We start from the raw sequence: 24,627 nt of genomic DNA, 5'->3' as shown, positions 1-24,627 counted from the left end.
ATAAATTCGTAACAGTGATTAATCACATGATTTCTGACAGTAATATTTAAGATTTTTGTTTAGAATTATTTAAAAATAATATTTAAATATTATATTTTAAAAACAAACCAAAAACCTGATGTTAATCCCAAACAAAAAAACAAAATATACATTTTAAGATAGATAGATAGATGACACTCTTTTAGCATCCAAAACAAAAGCAATACAGTATATCAATTTAATACATGAAAAAATATATAATATTAAATATTTTTTTGTATAGTCTATAAGAAAGTGAATGGGGTCGATTTTGATTTCATGTTGACTTCAACCTTCCTGTCAGGTTTCACTCACATACTGTGAAACCTGACTAAAAGTATCCTGCTGCCTGTTTTGGCCATATACTGTACATACACACAAGCACAACAGACACAAAAAATAGAGAGATGCCTGGAGCGTTTTGCAATTCACTGCATCGGTCAGCGCACGCTCACTAGAATCTCTTTATGGACCTACAGATGCACCTGTACCACAGACAACAGCCTCTCCCCGAATTACTATTCCGATCATGATCCAGGCACCTTCACAAATCAGCTCCTTACAGCCCAAAGCCTCCCCGTTTGCAAAAACAAAGCGGTGTGACCTTTCCTATTCCCCCCATTGCCTCCTCACCAGCTCAGCCTTCATTTCCTCACACATTTGCCTGCATGGAGTTATCTTTAATTACCACGACAGGGGCGATGCATTCCCCATCCCAGACGCAAAAGGGAAATAAACATTGTTGCTTTTTGCCTCTTCATTTCTACTAATCAGGGAGTTTGGCTCTTCAGATAGATTGGGAAACACTCTTAAAACGGGATGAAGAGCAAGCAAGAACGAGAGCGAGAGAACGCAAGCTTCTCCCTATATTGACAGTCAGAAAAAAAAAAAACAGTTGCCATAATTTGTTTCCACTAGAGGAAATGTATTCAAATAAATCTCATAAACATCAAGAGGACTGGCTTTTTCTGTCTTGGAGAATGAAATCAAACTAATCAGCATTGTGCTAATCCTTTCAAGGAAGCTGTAATCCCCGGGATAGCGGGACATGGCTAAACCCACTCCGGAGGGGATCCGGTGGATTCTTTTTAACAAGCCTGATTACACCAACAGACTACCACATGTCAGAGTAATGCCTGGACCACAAGTAAAATAAGAGCAAAGTCTGTTTGTGCAGATGTGTCGTAATCATTCAGACTTATTCACAGTCATACACAAAAACACAGGGCGTTCAAACTAATCTTCATTTACAGTCCTGAGATTGGTGGCAGATACACCAGTGCAATAAAGTTGACCTAATTCATAGAAATGTGCAGCATAGGGCTGTGCACAATTCAGAACTGAACTAAGAATGTCTGAATTTAGTTTGTAAATGGAATCTGGAAGACACTAAATGACTTTTAAAATCTGAACAGATTTTACAACACTAGGCATCATACACTTGAAAAAAACTGGCCATCATACATTAAACAACTGTGGATCATACACTACTAGACTTTAATATCGTTTAGATCACAAACTTTTTTTTTTTGCGGAAACCTACACCTTGCTGCTAGGGGATGCATTAAAAATGAAAACAACTGTTAAACTGTTCTAAAATCAGCTCAAAATACAGGGCTCGATAATAAGGCCTGCCCGATGAACCAGGACCAGCATGCAGGACACTAGGGTCAGTTTACGGATTTGTCACTTGCAACTCGCAATAATTTTTTTCAAAACTTAATTTGTGTGGAAATATTACGTTAATATAATGTTTAGTCTATAAAAGGATGTTAACAGAGGCCAGCTACGCTGAAGACAGACAAAAAGCTGAAACCAAACATTACACAATGCTACAAGTGTGTAGAATGTTTTTGTTTTTTGTTTTTTTTGATCGATTATTTATAAAAAAGGAGTGGTTACCACTAATTTCAAATGGCTGTTGAAAATCAACGTGCAACACAGTGGAGAATATGGAAGTGTTATTGCAGATATGATTATTTGATTTCTGTACCTGAACATCTTCAGACATAAAATCCAAAAGCATAATTTTATTTGTATTTGCTTTGCCAAGTCGACAATTTAAGAGAAAAAAAAATATATTATATATTGTTCTTTTGAACTTTCTATTATTAAAAAATATATCTCAATTTCCACTAAAAACAATTGAGCAACAATTAGAATTGGCATATTAAACTGATTTTTGAAATACAATGTGACATTGAAGACTGGAGTAATGATTATGAAGATTCAGTCACATAAAACAAAGTCCAGGACTGGTCCTCTCATTCTCCTTAGGGGCCGTTCACATATCGCGCTAAAAAAAGCTTTTTCCTTCTTTCGAAAGCGCTCGGGCAGAAGCGCTCCTGAGGCGTCTGCCTTTGCTAAGCAACCATGACCTGCTCTCTCCATGAAGACGTGGAAATTTCAGCAAAGGATAAATGGATTTGCAGCACTAAAAATCGCTCGCAGTAGCTCTGCTACTAAATTTATTTCAAAATGGCAATCCATGTACAGCTATGATCAGCTGTTCCTTCATCTTGGCTGAGTTTTCAACGTTGTTACGGGAAAGGATGGAGCTGATTGGTTAGTTCTTGTCACATGACACACGGTGCGTTTGCGGCATTCTGAAAAGTTGTGATGTTTTTAACTCGATGCGGTGCGGATGCGCCTGGAAAAAACGGGCGCATCGCTTCCATTATGGAAATAATGCTACATTGGAAATAACGAACTTGTGATACGTGAACGGCCCCTTACACCTCCTTTTTTATCCTTCCGGAGCTCCTCCATGGGACTCGACCGAGGTGTGTAGCACAGATGTGGCTCATTATCATTTACTTCTCCCAAGGCTCTTGGCCCCGCCTCACTCGTCACATATCTTCACTTAAAAATGCACTAAAACAGGTCTGAAATATGGACAATGAATAGCATATGTAAGCAGATGGATACTGTAGCTCAGCTACACAAAAACCCGCCATCGTTTGATTAAAATTGTGAATGTGACCACACCGAGTTCACACATCTTAAAATAATAATGCAATAGAAAGTCCAGGTTGTAGTTCCTTTCCCAGAATGTGCTTAAACTACATTATTCGTTATAGTGTAAAGTGAAGCTGTAAACTTGGATTGTTTTGGTGACAAGAGACCCTTCCACTCTGCAGAAGCCAAAGGTTTGCTTCTACAAACACAAACTAAATTTCCCAGCATTCCCTGCGGAGTAAGGTTTGACTAGTAGCATCTGCTTCCTTTGATTATGTGTGGAGAAACTTAGGCAGACCGGAAAAGAATAGTGACCCAAAGGAGTGGGGTAGTGCCAACTAAGATTATAGCAGGGTAAACACTTTCCTGGCACTTATCAAAGGGTTAAAACTGGATCCATGATGCCAATATCTAGATCAAGAGCTCTCTCTCTCTCACACACACACACACACACACACACACACACACACACACACACAAAAACACACAAATGCACAAGGGATAAACTGAGAGATTTTAAATAAAACATTCGTGGCAGGGGAACTCGACAGGACAAGGACTCGCATACAGCAGCACTTTTCCATGCCGCTTAAAACTTTTAGATGCACAGTTTGTCATCTGGGGCAGATTACGGTGGAATGGCGCAGACACAGCATCTCTGTGTAAGCGTGTAAAGGGGCATTCACTATCGCCAACGGCCAAGGCTACTCAAGAAGTTGAAGTGTGCTAAAATGAGAGAATATTGTTCACCTTGACAGGTTTTTCATCCCTGTTGCTAGGAAGCGACTTATGAATCTTTTGGCGTTATAAAAGCCATTCCTCCTGCTCAAACAAAGATCAGTCCCAGTGATCTACATCATAAAGAGCAAACTCATGGGCTTCTGCGTTTGCAAAGTCTACAAAACATGGGGATTTTGTCATTGAGTCAAGGTAATAGAATTCAATCTTCCGTTTACCAGATCAGCATGTAAGCTCCGTACCCATCCTCACTGTTTGCCTCTACATTCTGTACTCATGGCTTTGTGATTCTCCACGCCTTGCTTTATCTAGGGGAATTGTTTCGCTGAAGGTGGAAGAAGGTCTAACAAAGAGCTGGTCAAACAATGACAAAACCCCCTGCACATTTTGTGCCTTGTTTCGGTTTTGTTTTTGTTTGGAGTACTATGCTTGAAAAGAAAAGAAAAACTCCCAAGCTGAAGGACACTTTGTCAATAAGTAATACCCACGCTGTATTAGCTGCATATTTAGCCATGAGAATTCATCTAAATTGCTTTCTGACAAAATCATTTAGCGAAGCGTGCTTCAAAGTGTAACGGCGCATCTTTGTGTCATTCAACTGGGAATGTGAACTTTGGGATTGTTCAGAGCAAGGACAGTCAGCTCAAGTCCTGTGCCACAATGCAAAGGCGTTCATCCCTCTATTCGGCATTTCAAACATCCTTTCCAGACCAAATTAAAGAGGAACTGCAAAGAAATTATTCTTGAAACCTATGCCAACTTCACTTTGCACTGTGATTGCTTGGGAATTGTCTGCAGATTGCAGGTTTTTAAGCATTATATTCTCTTGTTCGGTAATAACAAAGCTTCTCTAGATACACTCTAGGACTCCCAGCGGTGTGCAGAATAGTACAGTAGAGCTATCAAACATACACACTTTTTCTAGATATTTAAAATTAACAGCAGGGGGTGTGAAGCAACCGACAGTGAGAGACAGAGCGAGAGAAAAAGAGATAAAGACAGGAATTGACTTTTTGCCGTCCCCCAGCGATCACCCTCTTCTCGTGTCCATTACAACACCATTATGGTTTTGATGTTTTCCCTTCCTTTCCAACATACTGTCAGTTTCGTTCTTTAATGTGGTCATTCGGCTACAAGAATTTTTCAACTAAACAGACGTCCGTGTCATTACCTATAATAAGGGTCATTTCCCATGAGGAAAGGGGAGAGATGGGAATGTTATATGGAGTGACTGGCGAACACCGCATAAAAACAGACCCAGCTCCCAATCAGAGACATTATGCCGTATGTTTGAGGAATATCCAATGCATGCAGAAAAACACAGGTTCGGACGTGAGCTGTGCTTGTTTGTATGACCTGATGTCTCATTCTGTCCTTTTAGAGGCCTCATTATACCTCACCGCTGGTCGTTGGGAGCATGGCATTCAGTCTGACTCTCCAGCTGAAGGACGAGGAAGCCGGGGTTGTTTAGAAACTCATTCTCATTAAGAGCTCTGTGTGTCACTAGGGAGACTTTCTGCTCCTAACAGCCTCCAAAAGTAGCTGAGCTTCGACAAAGGCCACACAATGTCTCCATCTGCAGGGAGAGCTACACCTCCTCCTCCCATCATTCTTTGTCTGTCCATATTGTCTGTCCTTCACTCTTTTTTGTAATCTCCATTCTCCAATCTGTGCTCTATCCGGTCTGTTTTGGTTTAAACCGTCAGATATGTTTAGCCTGGACAATGACAGGAACAGTGAAGGCTATAGCGCTGTTGACAGTAACAAGTTCCTCATCCTGTGAGGATGCAACATTGGGAGAGTTGCTACAGTCACGAATATGTCCGATTTGGCTAATGCGCAGGGAACCAATATTTCCTGAGTTAATGTGCACCACAAACATCAGCTCTTGAGGGACAGGTAATCACGGAAGGTAAAAATGTGCATTCTTTCCATCTTCCATCCCATCGTAAATTATGAGGGGTTAAAGTGAACATGAATCAAAACTCTTAACCCATTTTATGTTATAAATGTGACACATTTCTAAAGTACAACAGGATATTCACGGAGAATTGTTGCGTGGATTCAATATTCCAAAAACAAAATTAACCATTCATGTAACACCTTACAGTAAAGTTTAATACTTTTAATATTGCCATGCCTTTCACAGCATTGCTCTTGGTTAACTGTTGCTTAAATTATATTGTTAAATTTGTATAACTACACAATGATTCATGTATTATGAACAAACATGAGCTAACAATGAATTAACCTAAAACAAGAAATGCAAAAAAGAACGAAAAGAAAGAAAGAAAAAGATAATGTGTTCACTGTTAGCAAAAAAAAATGATACTAATAAAAATAAAAAATTACAAGAAACGAACAATTCTTTTGTTAATTTAGATGAAGTTTAAATAAATATTACTTTAAAATTAGAAATACTGCACTGGCAACTAACTGAAATAAAATAAGCTGAAATACAAAAGTTATTTCAAATAATTTAATAATTTAAAAACAGCAAAAACACAAAATCACGATTTAAACAAAACAATAAAAAAACAAATGTACATTTAAATTCTATAATTTTGTTTAATAATGCTAAAATAAATTGTTAGCTCGATATCTAATACATTAGTGTTAATAAATTGAACCTTATTGTGGTATCAATGTACATAATCAGTAAATGTTTTAGGAACATGTTCAGTTTTTATGTAGGCTCTTTCAGCATTAGATACTGACTGATCCTGTTCCTGCCTTCCTCCCTGTTACTTCCCGTCCTCTCTCTACCTTGTCCTCAGTGATAAAAGGCGCAAACTTTCTATTCACAAGTAGAGTTTATTTGATTTGAAACAAATAGCTATCGCTCAACAAATGCTCATGACTTTTCTTTGAGGACAGTTAGTTTGCATCAGCATGGGGTCAGACTACTTTCCTCTACAGTGGCATGATTTTAAAAAGGAACTATAAAGAGATACTGGGGAGGGTGAAGCCATCTTTAAAAACAGTCGGGAAACTTTACAACTCTTTGCAAGTTTAGAGAAAGGGAGCGCAGAGGCTTTGACAGAAAGCACAGAGGGACAGCCACACTGCTGGCTTCCCAACACTGAGAACGCACAAATGAAACAGAGAGAGAGAAACATCAACCTCTCTGCACCATCACTTCTTCAGCTACAACTAAGTGAACCACTGCACAAAAGAAACACATCTGCATCCCCCAGATCAAACCTCACTTTCAACTGCTATCATAAATAATCGTATACATGCAAGACATCAGCAGCTTCCTCTGTCAAAAGTTATAGCAGTTTTCAAATGGAAACAAATCCGAAATATTTTGAAAGGTCACGGCATGCATCATCCCAAGTCATCTGTAACAGCATGTGCCATCTCCATCATGATAAAGAATTTAAGTCAGGGCTAGAAAATGAAGGAGAATTTGTCTTTTGTAATCCTCAGACAACCCGGTGGAAAAAAGCTTCAGTGAGAGTCCACGGTTTAGCCTTCTTCAAATATTATAAGGAAGAAAGAAATGCAATGTTCTATTCACTTATGGTAACAAGACTTGTCAGCTATTCCTTTAACAATAATTTTTAAACCCTTAATACATCGTGTAATGGCATTCCTTCGGAAATTCAGAAGAGCTCAATACAAATCTCATCCCTGTAAAGTTGGTCCACAGTAAATCAGGTAGCAACTTCCAATATGTTAACTTACCCACTTGAGACCAGATCTCCGATTTTAGAAAAATGAAAACGAGCTGGTGCATGTTCAAGTGGTGTTATACTTTAGCAGAGAGCGAGGTGGTAGGAGGCTGTGTCAGACTTTAGGTGTGTTGTGGAATCGGTCCAAACAGGCTTTCCTAATCTCTGCTGAGTGTGTTTGTTTCTCTGAATGTCAGAACACCTTCAGGCCAGCAAGACAAAGTTCAAAGCAATGCAGATACACTTTGCATATGAGGATAAAACTGGCACAGATTTACAGAGCAAATCAAAACAAAGCAGCATGGCCGTCAATAAAGCAGTATATTTTGTGTGAAAGTCCCTTTTTTGGGGGAAAGGGACAAACTATTGCAAGATAATTATTAAATTAAATGAAAATCATAATCTAACAAATTCTCATATATAATATAATATCATATAATATATAAATGAGAATGATTATATATGTATAAATTAATATATTAATATATAGTAATATACTGTATAATAAAAATTACATTTATGTAATAAAATAGTTGAATTATTACATAATAAAAAATCATTGTTTGCATATACACTGCTGTGCTTTAGTCTAATTTTAAGACCGTTGTTTCTATCTTTTGCTAATGTGTGTCAGTAGGAAATTTCATTTTACATTTCCAAACATAGTTTTTGCCATTAATTGTAATAATGCAGTGAGATTTTTGTTTGCACACGGAGTCTGACAGCAGCCAGTGCTCCACACAGAGATCTGATCTCATCATCATCCAATCCATCTGGAATGACATGAAGAATCAGAAAACACTGAGACAGACTCAATCCAAAAGAACCATGGCAACGTCTCCAAGATGCTACTTGAAAATCTATGTGCAAGTGTACCAAGGACAAAAGCAGTATTGTAGCTTTCGGATTCTTCATTTTATTTGTTGGTGAAAATACTAACGTCTTAAGACTTTTGCACAGCAGTGTAATAAATAAATTACAGTATATATATATATATATATATATATATATATATATATATATATATATAATGCGTCACCAGACCTAGAAACATAGATACTTGGTTCTCTGCTGAACTACAATTAGAAATCCAAATTTGCTGTGAAACAACCAAATGATACCCAACAATACAATTTGCATAAAATAAACATACAATAAGCACCACGTTAAAATTTGATCATTGCATTATTGCCATTGTATTTGGACAAAACGAAATCCCAAACTCCTGTGAAAATAAATGGCATCAGGACCACTGATAAAAGTTTCTTACCTCGTTGGTGTTCCAGCGATGTCTCTCCTTGGGCAGGGAGGAGCATTTGGGAAGGCATTCCAGAAGCTTCTTGGGTAGGTAGATTTTCAAATGTCCATGTTCATCTGTGAACGACACAAAAAGGTCACTTTATATGAAGTGTGAGCAGGATTGTTAAAACAAAGCTGTGCTGCTCTCCAGAGTCTAAAACACAGAGCTGTTCTTTTTAAATTAAGATCCAATCATTTCTTTGTAAATTACGGAGTTGTTTGAATTCAATGTCACTATTGCTCAAGGGACTCCTTTAAGGAAACTTCCATGCCCAGGTGTTATGTTTGCAAATTGCTGCGACAACCTTTTTTTTTTTTAAATATAAAACCAGGCACGAGACCTCAAAAGGGAAGTACTGAGAAAGCAATGAAAAAAAAAAAACTTGTTTTAAGATGTTACTGTGAAATGAAAGGCAACATATTTAGAGTACATGGCGTGCAAAAGGCTTTCATCCAGAAATGTTGTAATTTTGTTTTCATTGAGTTTTTTATTCTTTCTTTTTTTTTTAAATGCTCCTGTTCTTTCTCTCTCTCTTCCTTATCACGCCAGAGTGCCTGTTCAAATACATAACAACAAAATTGGGCAACGGAGCAAAAACATTTCAAGGTTATTGATAACCGTTTGCATCAAGGGCTCAGGCTTCTTAAGGAACTCAATGTTTAGCCCTGTGGGAGAAGGTAGTTCCATATTGCGTGCTGAGCCTGCTTATGAATATAAAAAAAAAGCAAAGACACTGGGAAAAAAAGGAGAATGAGAGACTGACGGAGATTTATGGAGTGTGTCCTCGGTAAAAGACAAGAAAGAAGTAAAAGAGATGTTGCAGATTTGAGCCAGATGAAGCCTGCGTGTCCATAGAGACACTGCTTAGCAACCACTCCCACTCTGGCTTTAAGGACAAACAGATAGCCAGAGGAAAAGAGACAAATGAAGTTAGGATCACTCGTCTGTTCATAGTCTTACACCAGAACCAATGCACACTGTTGTGCTTTACCTGTGCATGAACTTAAACCCACATAACATGTTCAATTCCCTATAGAAATCACCCAAGTGCATCAACAGGTCTTTAAAATCATCCATTCAAACCAGATCGGATAACATACAGTACTAGATATGAGTATGTAAATGCCAATGCTACTAGCATTGCAAGCTCAATTTCATACTCTGTTGCGTTCCGAAATGTGTCACATTGCAATTCTGCATTCTCAGAGTTGCCACAAGGGGCACTAAAGCAGAAATGTCTGTATTTACAAGTGACTTTTATTAAGTTGTTGTTGTCTTGCAATTTTACTTGTTCTTACTAATAGGGCTGGGAATCGATTGCGATTCGATAGATAGTTTTAATGAACCAGTAAAAAAAAAAAAAAAAAAAAATTATTCAGAGGATATTTTATGCTTATTTTATGTTAATTATGAGCGCTGCATGACAGAAGAGTTAATGATGTCATCGAGGGTCTTGATCTTTTTACCATCTAAAATATTTTAGTATACTAAAATACATATTTTTTAAAGGCATTTCTATCACCCATTGATAATTATAAAAGAAAACCTCAAGAGCATAGATCAGTGGCCGAGAGCAGGACACATAAACCACGAGCTCTATTGTGCAAAGCTTACAGTCAAAGTAAAATTTACCATTCAGCTGAACTGTGCACATTTATTTTAGACACTTCTGTCTTATTTAATTAATTCGATAAACGCATGTCCCTGCTGAGCTGTGGGCTATGAATAATTTCACTGGCAAAGCAGACAAAATTTCAATTTACGTATTGTCTTTTTTTTTTTTTTTTTTACAAATAAAGCTTCATATTATGAGAAGGATACATTCTACGACATATCCCTCAGTCATCATGGTCAGATTAGGTTCTTTTAATCTAAAAAACAAAAAAACAACAACAACAACAACAACAACAACAACAACAACAACCGAAAACAAATAGCTTGAAGCAGATGACACCAGAAGCCAGACCCATTAAATTTACAAATGTGCCCACTCTTTCAGGAAAAATTATTTGGACGTGATGAACATGAATGTCACAGAAATTAGAAATATTCATAAAAAATAAAAAAAACAGACTTTTGATTGCAGACATCATGGCTTGGCAAATCTAGGCAGAGTCTGAGACTACCAGGGCATTTTACTCGAAAGAAAGTCGTAAGGAACAGGAGACTTATGCAAAGTCGACAGTTGCTCTCCATTCAATCTGACTGGCGTCTAGGAGAAACTGTTGAGTTTGAAAAGACCTCATTTGTGATTTGCCTTTTCATTCAGTGCAGTCTCTCTCTCTCTCATGGCAACAGTTCTGTTGAAATCTAATGACCGCTTCATATTATGAATTGGGAGATCTGTGGCTGTTATGCTTCAGCTAAAGCAAAGATTGAGAAGCAAAACACAAGATAATGAATAAATGAGCAGGCTCTTTTGATAAGTTCTGCTCTTTTTCATTCCAAGTAACTCGACCGGGATGCATCATAAAGGAACGAGGCGTTAAGAAACTTATTTACAGGCTAATTAAGACTAGGCTATACTCTATATCCCTTCCTATTCCTATTCCGATTCGTTATCCATCGTCTCTCCCTTCATCTCTGTCTCTCTCTTTCCCTCTCAGTACATGTTTTGGCAAAACAAGCAAGCGATTTTCTGAGGACTGCCATTTACTCTCATTGTTCTGCATCAAAGTAAGGGGCTTTTAAATTATGCTGACTCTGACGACTGTAGCTTTAGAGGCAAATTTTAATCACAGAGTCAGTCGCCGCCTGCCAAGCGCTGCCTTAAGCGTTTGCCTTTCTCTCTTTCACGACCGTCTCCCAAGAGTAGCCAATGAGACGCGGAGCTGGGGGAAAAAGGCTTAAAGAAAATGAAAAAAAAACAAAACAAGGCTACGAACACTGCTAATACTCACACAGATATAAAAGTGTGAATGTAGGTGGTAGAGAAAGAGCACTGTAGACTATTCGCTCCTTCACAATTATAGGTGCACGCAGGTGTACGCGCCCACCATAATTAATTATGAATGTATTAAGATAAATCGCTTCTGCTTCAAACTCTACTAACATATAAAAACAAACTCACGCTTGAATCAAACACCAGTCAGCATTCAGTGCACATGCCAAGGTGCCGCACCCGCACGATCTGACGGGATCTTTGAAAAACACCCATCAAAACTGCCCTTCAAAGTAATGTCAAGCATAAGAGAGTCTCCCCTAAGCCAGTGATACAGAGGTATTTTATAACTTACCTCTTTATCATCTCACCCTAAAGAGCTCTTTTAAATTTTCCAGAAACTCATACACCATGTCAGCAGCTGTGCGTTTGGATAAAGTGATGGACAGGCTGAAGTCTTTGACGGGAGGTGCTGGAGGTCACTAAATACAGAATGTTCTACGCTGAAGGAAGTGATGAACGTTATTCGGCTGAGTGGCGCAAAGGCACAGAGGGATCTCACACTGTCAATAAGCAACATGTTTGTACAGATCGTGGATGTAGCTTTCAGTGACCCCAATAAAAACAACGACACTGATGGTGAGAGAAAAGCCCTAAAGGCAGTGGCTGGTAAAGCAGCTTTATTTTCACTAATAGTGTTTAGATGACAAATGAGCTGAAACATGCAGCAGATTTCTTTATCGTTTTTGCAATATATTCATTAAGGTGATAAAACAGTTGGTCAGAACCAGGCATGGATAAACCATGGGCCATTTAAAACTAAACTTTCAAATATTTTGACAGACAAAACATAAGGTATCCATATTTTAGAAATAGAAATGAGAAATGCATGGGTTATAATAAAACTGTATTTTACCCATTACTGCGTGTATGTGTTTTTAAAGTGATTGATATCAAGAACAAATGCAATGTTTTTTTTTTATCCAATTTATTTTTTTTAATTCAGTAATGACAGTGTTTTTAATGAACACAACCGTTGTGTGTGTTCCTCTCAGTTTTGAATCCTCTTGGCACAATACAATCCTAAAAAGGTAAACCGATAAACGGTTTATAAAGAATAATCGTCTGTAAAGTTGCCTGCTGAAATGTTTTGACATTTCTCGCACACATCCATAATTAATGTGTTTTAATTGAGCGGACGGATCTAAATGGCAAAATGGGCTAACTGTGCAAAATGAGATCTGTACTTCTAAATCCACAGAGCCACATTTCTGTTCACCCAAGGCAAGCACAAAGAAGGTCCGTCCTCCTGAATGTTCCCTCCGAGGATTACCGCATATATGCCTTCTTTAATGACTCTTTAAGCATCTATCGTGTGCACGTACATGGGCTGATCTCGAAACAGATGGAGCTTTGCCACTGCAGTGTAAAAAGTGTTAAAGAATGGACACAAAAACTTTCCAAAGCTCATCAGCTCAATGTCACGTTTTAATGAAAGCAGTCTCTTTTTCCATTAAATTATCAGCTCTGACGGGTATTTTCTGTTTGCATTTGTCTTTTCCACGGCACGCCATTTCACCTGTAGTAAGCAGTTTTTCTTCAGATCATGGTGGGGGGTACATTTCCAATGCTCTTTTAGAAACTCTTCAAATTAAGAATGGTGCAATGACAAATGCTCTGCGAGCGGCAAATCTGCTTCAGAAGGCAAATTTGGAGCCTGTCTGAATAAGGAGAGGGTGACATTTACAGATTTGATTTTCTCTCTACCTCATCATACGGCAGACACCAGCCTACACAAGGGTTGCTGGAGTGTCGGCCATGACTTTTTGATCCCATTTTGGAGGATGTGGGCTTTGGAGGAAACACATTAAACTATCCTGACATGAGCAGAGATTCGAGAAAAACTAGCTTGAATGGACGCAAATGGAAGTCAAGTAAATCTAGGGCTTTTCCTGTACAACAAATAAGGACAATTGCAAAGAAAACAAATGGCTGAAGGAGTAAATGTTATGGAGATCAATTACGTCACTCGTTTCGCCTCTGTTAATGGATCGATTTTGGCCCATCTGTCATATTACAGAGATGTTTCACCGCGGACCGCAATCTGGCTTGTGAGAAATGTTCCAGAAAATCAAATCACATAGCCATGCGCATCTCAAATGAAAATTTTGATTATAATATATGAATTGCAAACCAGCACACTATAGATGCTACTCATCAACTGATGTTTTTTTTTTTGCCTTAAAATATATACAATAAAATGGGGAAAAAAAGTCAAATCCTCTAGTGAGATGAGGTGTCAGTTAATTATAAAACTTTGTATAATAAAGACTGAAAAATGCTAGGAAAAGCAACATTTACAGCTCCCAGTACAGATATTAAGGGGGTGTCTGGGGAAATTTGAGCTTTTTTCCTCCATTTTTTTCCAACAAAATTAATGTGACAGAAATGAGGGCTCATTGCACAGTAGTTCCAAGCAGACAGGGAGAAGGATGGGACTGCATGTTAATTCATCAGTAGCACTGGTAAACTTTTCTTCAAGTGGTCTTCCCTCGGCTGCTTTATTGCCACATGAGTTGAAGACAGGCTGAGAAAGAGGGAAGTCTTTTGACTTTCAAGTCAAAAGGAGGAAAGGCTTTGATATGAAAGGCAGCATAAGAAAGAAGAATGCAGCAGGGTTGACATGGTCTTTTACCAAGCTGGCATTCCAACCTCCACACTACAAGCATCCCCCATGTCTCTCTCTAGGGACTTGTGCACTGCATGGAAATCAGTGGTATAGTTATCTATATGCTAATTTCCATGGGACAAAAGGTGAATATTCAGACATTGGAGAGTCACACCCACAGTGTCTGGTCAAACACAACACAAATAGAAAGACCGTAATGCAAAAAAAACAACATAGATACATGCTTAGATTGCAAAGAGAATGTATGCATTAACTGAATTATTAAGTTCATGCTGTGATGATGAATTAAGCTAAGGGTGGCCTGACAAATTACCAGCTGTGCTTGATAAGCAACTGCACAAGAGGGAACTACACAAAGTAGGGCTGGGCGATCTCAAATTTTCAATATTTTTGTATTTGCTCAAAAAAAAAGGTTATTTGTATATATCTGAATAGAACAGCTGCTGTTAGAAAGTGCATTTTTTCCCTGCAAAATTAACCATTTAAACTAGGGCTAGGCGATAAAACTGAAACAATAATTATCATAACAAATAAGTTCTAGTTAAAAGCAAACCAAAATTTAAATTAGATATCGGTATCGGCTATCGGCTAAAATGAGTTGAAAATTATCGGCATATCGGATATCAGCAAAAAATCCAATATTGTGCATCCCTAATTTTATTATATTATTAATGTAGACGTATTAAATGTATTAAAGGAATTATTGCACATAATTACTGTATTTTTTGTGATTAAGCTATAGTTTACATTTATACTACATTTATTTAGATTACAGTTTTTATTACAAACAGGCCTACCTAGAAACCACAGTTACATTTTTACCATGGTATTGAGGTGCTATATGTGTGGGTTTTAACTGTCATAATCAAAATGTACAATACTATGGTAGACAAATGGTACATTTTTATAAAAATCTTTCTACAAATTTCACTTCGGAGCAAAAATCTCCCTTTAAACTTAAATAAAAATGTTAAATTTATATAAAATATTTTTGATAATTATCTCTATCAACTGATATGAAAAATGTCCTCATGATAATTATTTTGGCCATATCATCCAGCCCTAGTTTAAACCAAAATAGTGATTTTTTTTTTTTTACAAAAAAAAGGTACTAATATAAAAATATGAAAACCATACAAAATGCACTCTTCCTACAAAAAGTTGCGATTGACATAGTAGCAAATTGTGAATGGGTTACAAAGAGAGCTTCCTTTATAAATCACTGAAGCTGTCAATCACTTCAGCACGACTTCCCTGACTGAGCCCTACACTGCAAAAACACCCATTATAATCCATAAATTTGTCAATACCATGAAATGTATCTCTATTTATATTGTGTTTGATGAAGGAAAACTTGATATTGAGTAATGTCATTTCGTTTGCATGCTCATCAGTGAGCAAAAATAAACATTTGATACTTTTTACAGAGTACTCGGACATATACCCATGGAAGAGTCTGCAAGCAGCGGTCTATCTCCATCGAAAAAGGATTTGAAATTGGCCTACTAAACTTTACCATTACTAAAATATTCCCTAGTTTTATATCGTCAGCAATATTAATTTAAATCTTATTCTATGTACTGCCCAGCCATAACCAAGAGCATCCCTTTCTGACTCTCTGACCCCCCCAAAACAGAGCTAGACTCCTTTGGGCTAAATCAACCTCAGACCAACAGTAGTTAATAAATCCACCAGCAGAAAAACAATGTCACGTTCTGCTGTGTGTATGAGAGGAGAGATCTTTTTCTGTATGCAATGAAATTTCAATTGAATTAGCAATGACTTAAAGGGTTGGACCATGTCAGTCAAAATGATTTAGCATCTACTGAAGCACCTCAATGTCACGGAGCTCAGAGCCAGGCCTCATCCAGAGTCTGCAGTGTGAACGCTTTAAAGCAGGGGGCCTGGAGAGATTCTTCAGCGAATCTGAGGAAAAGTTGTGAAGGAGGGCTGCCGTGACCTCCGGCACCGGTCCTCCTCCTCAGACCCCTTTGAGCAAGAAAATGTGAATTAACGGCTCGTCTTTAAAAGGCCTGGCAGTGAAGAGCTGTTTTACTGTATCTGTCATGGCAGCTTGAGCAAGCATCGCTTCAGAGAAAGGCGCAAAGCTTGTTTTAGGATGGGATAAAGCGGCTGACAAAAACAGATCTGGAATCGATAGTGTCCTGTTGCTTTTGTGCCATAATGATAAGATACCTTTTCTTTACTCACTTCCCTTTTTTCCCTGTGATTTGTGTTTCACTAGCGCCAAGGATGATGTTGACTGAATTCTGATCAACTCTGGAGCACATTGTATGCAATGCTTAGTCACAGCTAATAACCCTCATATAAAGCATTTTGACAGGATGATTGTGTGATCATGATCCTCATCATAAAAGCTACAGTGACAGAGTGGACATAAAGAAGGGAAGATGAGGATATAAGAATAAAAGGGAGGATGACAAATCTACCCCCCCCCCCCCCCACACAGGGAAACTGCCTGACAATGATTCACATTTCCTCTTAACAGAGAATAATGTGCCATCCTAAAGCCATTAAAGAAAACTTGTGTCCGGCCAGAGCCATGACATCATTTGGCACGCTGTTTTACCACCTTTTCTGATTTAAATGGGATCTGGGTCTAACTGGTCAGTTTCAATTTCACTCGCCCCTCCTGCTCCAAGATCAATACCAATCAAAGAAGTGATTGCTCTATTGTTCTGCTTAATACTTCAGCTCCTCACTGGCTCCGGGCCTTCATCACTATCAGCGGCCACATCTGCGCCATTCAATAGATCATTCGCCAGATAGCTATCTGGCATTCGGCTAATGAAGATTGTTTATAGATAAGATATTCTAAAAGTGCAAAGCTTCTCTGTGCTTTTTACACATTAAAAAGCAGAATTAATGTCACCTCTCCAAGTGGGAGCTGTGTTTTGATGGATTTTGGAAAAGCTGCAACTACTCACGCTTGTCGTTTTTTTGTTTGTTCATTAATTCCACTGGTAAAAGTCCAAGGGATGTATAAACGAAAATTCTTAAGGGAATTAAACTGAATTTTCTTCCCTTTCTGTTATTTTCTTTAAAAATCATATAACGTATTCTTGTAATAATGTTCTTAAATTAGAAAACAAGAAAATAATTAAATAATCTGGAATTAATATTTTGAAAAATAAATAAATTGTGAATCTGGTTCTTAAAATAATCTGAATAATGTTGCACAGAACTTTATAGAGCTAACTGATATGTATTCAATGTTTATTTCAAATGCCTAATCAGTATAATATTACCATCTATATTTAATCACTGACTGTGCACAAGATTGACATACAGTAGGTTTTAATACAATACATCTTTGATTTAAAAATTACTGAGCCATCTACAGAAACACAATATAAATATTCACATGAAAATATGTAAAAATGTAATAATACACTCCAACACGCTCCCATTCCGAGGCATATTATAAATGAAGTGATAACAAAACATATGCTTCTGACATGAATTATAAAACACAAGCAGGTCCTATAAACAGCACCCAAATTGGCAGACACCAGATTGAACCATTGTCTTACACCTGGACGCATAAAACCAACATGCAAATCCATGCAACACTGACTAACGAAAGGCATTCAGAGACATAAACAAGACCGAGGATATGAGAATGCTCAAATACACATGGACTCAATCATGCAAATGAGTGTATGAATACAAATGGATGAAGAGTTGAGCTATGCATACAAAATGCACTTTAGAGTTCTGGCAAACAATTTGGTCTTCTTTTCTGGCCTGCAATCCCCCCCCACCCACTTCATCATCACAGTAAAAAAAAAAATGCATATTATCATCACTACCCTCTTCAATAGCCCCTCTTGTGAATCATGTTCTGAATGTTTGAGTCTTTAGATTATTTATAATAACCCCATCTTTGTGTAAATAAAAACACTGTACACAAAAGCCATTTACACAGTGTGAGTACCGAAGCCAAAAACTCACTGAAAGTGAGAGATGGGATTACACAATGCCCTTACAATCTAGGTGCGATTTTGTCACAGGTCTTCATAAACAAGAAGGTCAGCTCCATTTAAACCAGCTGGACCTAAAAGAAAGCACTGGCTTGGTCATGACTTACTCCCTAAGACAAGTAAAGCGAATGTGCGCTGGCACACACTTATGAAGAGTGACATAAGCATCCGCCAAGTGGAGCGTCACCGGACGCACGTTACACTAGCACTTGACACAATTACCGCCAACTGTTTTGATAGCGAGAGATGTTACACAAGCAAAGAGCTCAAACTCCTCCAAGACAGGAGGCTGATTCTGCGATAACCTCACTCTCGTGTCTGGGCATCCCAAGAGACCAGAATCTCTCTCTGCTCTCTTCTTTGGTTGAGCAGTTCAGTCAACTGTTTGCATCTCTGCAACAAGAACAAAACCTCTCATTATTTGCAGGATCTCAATTAAATTTGATCTTAGCCAATTTAAACAAGATCTGTACAGCAGCAACTTCTCTGTTAATTGCTAGGGTGGTTTTTTGTTGTTGTTGTTTTTAATAAAGCCTTGGCTGATAAAACACTGAAGATACGGATTACTGCGTTTGTGAAAAGAAGGCAAATTAATGCACTGTCATCCTTCCACTGAAGTAAGTCATTGGATGATTCTCCCGAGGCTAACTGCTTCTTGTCTAGTGACTCTTGTCCCAGAAAATATGCAACACCATAAAAAAAAATCTGCAAATTCATGTGATACCACAACACTCATGAACTGAACACACACTAAAAGAATAAAAAAAATGTAAAAAAAAAAAAAAAAACGGCACATTTACACATATTCTAAAGAGACTGGGTGATGTGCAATGTGGCTGCCTTAATAAGTGTGTGTAGTTCATCTGGGGATCTCCACTGGTGGAGTAAAAAAGGCTACACTGGACACTAAGGAAGATGATGGGGGGAGGGGGGGCAGACCAGGATTCCTCCCAATTAGCTTACTTTGACATTCTGGTTCTGTCCCAGTTGGCTCCCAAAGCTTTTCTTGGCTCAACAAAGCAAAAGAATAAGGCTGAAACGGGGTCCATGAAGAGGGCTGTCTGAACTGGATCTCCTTTTATCCTCACATTTCGACATGTCCAGGGATTCAAGGCTCACAAGCAACGTCTGCTCCTGCGTAATAAGAACCAGTGGTCCATTTCATTTGAAAATCAACATGTGAACTAATCAAAGGATTACCAAAGAGTGACTTAAGCCCTTAATGCTGCTGTTAAACCACTAACGTGACCAGACATGGCTGAGACGTATATCCCTCCAGCAGCTAATAATGATGTTAGCCTGCTACAGCTGGGCAGCAGAACTTCTGCCACTTAGTGTCCATGTCGGAGTGTCTTCATTAAGTGACTGTCTCTTTGAAACAGCCTTGATCACTTAGTGAAATCACTGAGAATGACTGGAGAGAGGGAGAAGCACAACAAGAGCTCTCCAATGGGGAATCAGGAGGTGAACACACCCTCATCCCCACCCACGCAAGCCAACGCCTGGGCTCTGCTCAAAGAGCGCCATGCATTGATTAGCCATGACAACGAGCTGCTGCTTCCAAAAATATGCTGCTCGTTCCGGAGCAGCATGGCCATGCATGAATAAACATCATCTGTAATGGAGCTGAATGAAAATGAGACGCTGGCCTTTTTTAAGCTGATCTATCAAGAACGGCCTCTCCCTCCCAACTCCCTGCGTTAAAAGTCACCTGCTAGCTGAACGCTGGCTTATTACAAATTGCTTTGATAGAATTTGCTAAGCTCTTGAACCTGGTAAACACACCAGGAAAACAACCATTATTGTGCTGAAAGCAAGGTTTTAGATCATATGCTCTAGAGAGTCGTAATAATTTGATCTTTCTCTGGTTTGGGCTCTGGTAATACTATAAAAACACTCTTGATGAACTATACCAGCTGCGGGAATGAGATTATACAGTATGTAAACGAATGGGCAGAAAAGATGAACAGCACTTCATAACATTGTCATGTTTTGAGGGATGCAGTAGAAAAGGAAGCCAGCTCTCTTACTGTTGTTGTCTGTGTCATCGCTGACACTCTTAGGAGGAACATGGCCGGTGTAACCGACGGCGGTTCTGTACATTCGATCCGGATTACGTATTTTCTTCAGTCCTACAGGGGACACAGTGGGGGAGGGAACAGTGAGGGGAGAAGGTCTGTGGGTACAAAAATACAAAGTCCTCTAAATTGTATTCATGCAGAGGTCATTAAATGCTTTTATTTGCGCCTTCTGAACGTTCCTGGCGTATTATGATATAACGCTGCGCTAAAATTTTGCCCTGCTCTGACTGATAGGTTCATGCACTAGAAGTCAAAAGGTCATTTTGGGTTTATTTTAAGTGCAAGAAAAATATCTGCCATCACACTTGCCTCTGTGAATCTATAGGAGATTTTCCAGCATCTATGTATTAAATGCAAGATGTACGTAGGTGTGCAATCAACTAGGCTGGCGAGGAGCTAAATCTACACGTTGAATCATACCATGATGTGGTTCTACTTATTTCTGTGGCTTAGTGGATTCTAAAATGCACTTGGCAGGGGTAAAAGAAAAAAGTGCTTTTGAGCATGGATGCACAACGTTAGAGTGAAACTAAGAATAAACACCCTGCTCATTAACTGGATAATTCATCCAAAAATCCATCCATTCATCCATTTCCCAGCCTCAAGTCAGTCCAAACTGTTTCTCATACTCTGAAATAAATGTAAAAAAATGTTGGTAACCAAATATTTTTGTTACCATTGATTCATTTTCACTATAGGGAAAAAAACATGTAGTTTCAGACATTTTGCAAAATGTCTTTTTTTAAATATTCCAATGATGAAATCAAGTCACATTCAGAATGCCATAATTATGCCACATTTATTATTATTTCTTTTTTTTTTGGTAACCTATGCCTTTAAGCAAACAGCAAAGTCTGGCACTTTACGGAACACATACAAAGAGACATAAAACACATGCAAATTACTTGAACCAAAATCTAAATAGCTAAACCATCCAACTCTTTAATTTCCCTCTGTTGTCACCTACAGTAAACATTGGTTTTAACATAGCAGTTGATTTTCAAATTTACACTAACAATGATGGCCAAGGATTTAGTACTGGAAGCACTGGTAAACTAAACACTTTGTGTCCTCTCCTTCTAGTTGACTAATCATTCCATACAGTCAATAATTTAGAAAGGGTCTATCAAGTCAAATTAAACTTCTTCAGACAGAAAGAGTGAAAGTGGGCGACACAGCAACAAAAAAACTCAGCTTACTGTGCTAATTTAGTCAGGCAAAACATCAGAGAGGCTAGATAAATTCTACACAACCCAAATTGAACAGCCAGTAGTAGCAGTTGTATTTTTTTATGCATTGCCAAACCGATCAGGAAACCCCAGAAGTTTACTTTTAAGCAAAACCACACAGTGAAACATTATTTCCTGATAAACTGACATGTGATGAGCAACCAAATGTGTACAATTGAGCTTAAACAGACTGAGGTTCTTGGCACAAAACAGGTGAGTTAAAGCATGTAAGTGAGTAAAATACAAAATAACCATGGAGAAAATGCATGGAGAGATGCTCATTCACTTTCTACACAAATAAATATTCCACAACATGATTTCAAAACATCTAAAAGCTGATGGGGTAGTGAGAGGTGCAAACATTGTATATAATAAGCCATCATCGTGTTGGCAAGAGCCACTGGAGGATACGCTTCCTGTGTGGAGGAAGAGAATAGAAGTGATCCAGGAAGCTGGCAAGAGCAAAGACTGTCAGATACAAATGCGTGACACCGTTTTAGGCCGTATAGGTCAAAAGAGGCAATGTTTTCCCCTGTTCTGTTGGCAGATCAAATGGGTAAAAATAGCCTAGAATCCTTCTGTCCCCAAACTTACATTACATTATGACACATTTTTCTTTCTAAGAAGTAGAGCAAGAGCAAAGCGTTACCTGACTAGACTTGCGTAGATAAATATGCATGATGAAACAAAGAAAGGTAATACCTTTTCCTGGCCAGGTCATCTCTCAGCAATAGCAAAAATGAAGATATCCACCAAAATCCGGGAAACACAAACGTGCTAAAGCTTATAGATCCGAAGTAGTGTGTTATTAATATTTTCTAGAAGACAATTCTATAGTTCACTAGAGAGCAGCACATGTGCACACTACTGTCCCACACAGACACTCCATGAGCTCTCCCAAATCAAAGAGGGCAACTTCATCACTTTGATGGAATTCTTCAATAGGCAAGCTTAGCTATCACGCTTAGTTCCAATGTGTGTAAAGTGTGTGTGTGTTGGAGGGGTTGGGGGGGGGGGGTATTGATTTCTACAGCTCAATAGCACCACCCTTTGGCTGTTTTAGACCAAAACTTGCTTGACTGCCTTGATTTGAAAGAGAGAGAAAAAATAGCTGAATAAATAATTAAATGTTGACTAACTCATGGTTGTTATTTTAAGCTATCCAAGACCTAGTTTTTCAACATTTAGAAACAATCAGCATTTTTTACCCATGATGCTACATAAACTAATGCCTGAGAATTCATCTGGTCCCTATAAAAAAGCCGTTTTCCAAAATGGTTCAAAGTAAACTGAAAATGATCATTTTGAAGTCGAGGGAGCGTCTTGTGAATCTTACATGTGATCTGAATTATTTACGTCTTCCATCAAATCCGTTATATTAAATTTTTAAAAATACATATATTTTAATCTGAAGGAATTTCATTAAGACGTAATGTAAACATTAAAAGCATCCTCAAAGAATGAGCTACAAGGCGCACTCCGTTGATGTAAAGAAAGTGAACTTTAAGTTACGAACATATTAGAGAGAAAAATCAAGTTGTAATTACATACAAAGCAAATTCTAGCGAATAGCGAGAGCATGAACTTGATGTTAGTTGCCGAGCATCGCTTTTAGCAGAGGAGAGACGTACCTTTCATTTTGCTGCCTCATTAAAATTCCTCTTCAATTTTCCCAGTGTCCGTTCCAATCCAGTTTAAAAATATGTTATTATCTAAGAAGATAACTGCTGACAGCTTCAAAACAGCAGCGCCCAAACAGTCACCGTTCTGGGAAAATATTTCACACAAGACTGAAGCATATCGAGCAGCTGTCGGTGGGTTCAGGCACTGTAAGGGGGGTTCTGGTGGGGGTGGAAAGAAATCAATCACGTTTTAGAGCATCACCATAAATCTGCATTTATCGCTTTCGGAGTTAAAAGCGTCGCCCTGCTCAATACGAAAGAAAAATGAAGTAGTTGACCGCGTTTGACTTCACGGAGCTCGCTTGTTTGTCATCCCACAGGGAACGTGGATGCGGTGTGGAGGAATCCCACTCCAAACCAAACGCGAGTCATTTCACGCGTTCATTTCGACTGATGCGCTCATGTGCGCGTCTCAGTTACAAGAAAAAAACAACATGTTTCTCTTCATCTAACGAAGGCTATGGCTCGGGTTTGACTTATATGCGTGTGACTTTGAAAAATCTCTGTGCTTTGAGATGAAAGGAGTCGCGTAATGAACGTAACCCGTGATTACCTAACTCCGTTCCCGTTATTTTAATAGCCGTATCAGAGATGGCTAATCCCATCAGCGCTTCAGCTTTTTTTGCCATTTCGCGATAAACACAAGCTGAGCGAAAATGTCAGTGACTTTCTCCGCCGCGCATCCCTATCCAGACCTTCATCATCTGGAGCTTAACGCTGATAAAGCTGCGAGATGAAAAATAATAATCTTGTTATTTCTCTCTTACCTTCCGGCTTGTTTTCGGCAGCCATTTCCCCTCCGCGCGCCACATCCTCCTCCTCCTCCTCCTAGCGACCGGGGGGGTACCACGCGCGTTCACGGCGAGGACGCGGCTAGAGGAGGCGGGAGGCGCGTGCGTGAATACGCGTTAGCTATTGGCCGCAAAGTGCCATAAATGACAATGGTTTTTTCGGTGATGCTTCATGAATTTGCGAAATCCATATCCTCCTTTTTATCCTTCTCTTCCACGCCTTTGGTGAATTGGTTTTATTCAGGAGACACCTTTACAAAGCAACGACCAATTAGGTTTATTTATTTATTTATTTTTTGTATCAGACTTAGGGGAAAACCTTAGGACTGCAATATACATATATAAAAAGCTAAATCTATGGATTATATTTAAGTCTATGCGACGAATGTTTGAATGAATGCATGCTTGGCAGACACCCATATCCGTTCTGCCCCACCGGTGTCGTGACAGTAAAAAACTATTTTATAACAATGCTAATCGAGATACGTGTCCAGCAGTCTAAGTACTAATAACATGCCCCACTGCGTCATATAATTAGATGCTAACAGTCATGTTAGAGTCGTTAATCTGCCACTCGTG

General features: G+C 38.6%; 1 protein-coding gene across 9 annotated transcripts in view; it reads right to left on the bottom strand.

Annotated features, from left to right (window-relative positions):
- Positions 1-24,277, bottom strand: part of camta1b (calmodulin binding transcription activator 1b) — a 275,092-nt gene extending 250,815 nt beyond the window's left edge. The window contains exons 1-3 of one of the 9 annotated variants that reach the window (XM_026221894.1): positions 24,025-24,277; positions 20,296-20,397; positions 8,662-8,765 (exon numbers count right to left, since the gene is read on the bottom strand). In XM_026221894.1, coding sequence (XP_026077679.1) covers positions 8,662-8,765; positions 20,296-20,397; positions 24,025-24,049 — 231 coding nt within the window. In that variant the 5' untranslated portion in view covers positions 24,050-24,277. Of the gene's footprint in view, positions 1-8,661; positions 8,766-20,295; positions 20,398-22,277; positions 22,327-23,206; positions 23,882-24,024 lie in introns of those variants that run through there. The other 8 variants (XM_026221889.1, XM_026221888.1, XM_026221887.1 and 5 more) reach the window with 8 other exon arrangements.
- Positions 24,278-24,627: the final 350 nt, after the last annotated feature.

The sequence above is a fragment of the Carassius auratus genome, chromosome 36, assembly GCF_003368295.1.
Source record: "Carassius auratus strain Wakin chromosome 36, ASM336829v1, whole genome shotgun sequence".
Lineage (NCBI taxonomy): Eukaryota > Metazoa > Chordata > Actinopteri > Cypriniformes > Cyprinidae > Carassius > Carassius auratus.
The sequence above is the reverse complement of the archived record's forward strand: the minus strand, read 5'-3'. Positions and strand labels throughout refer to the sequence as shown.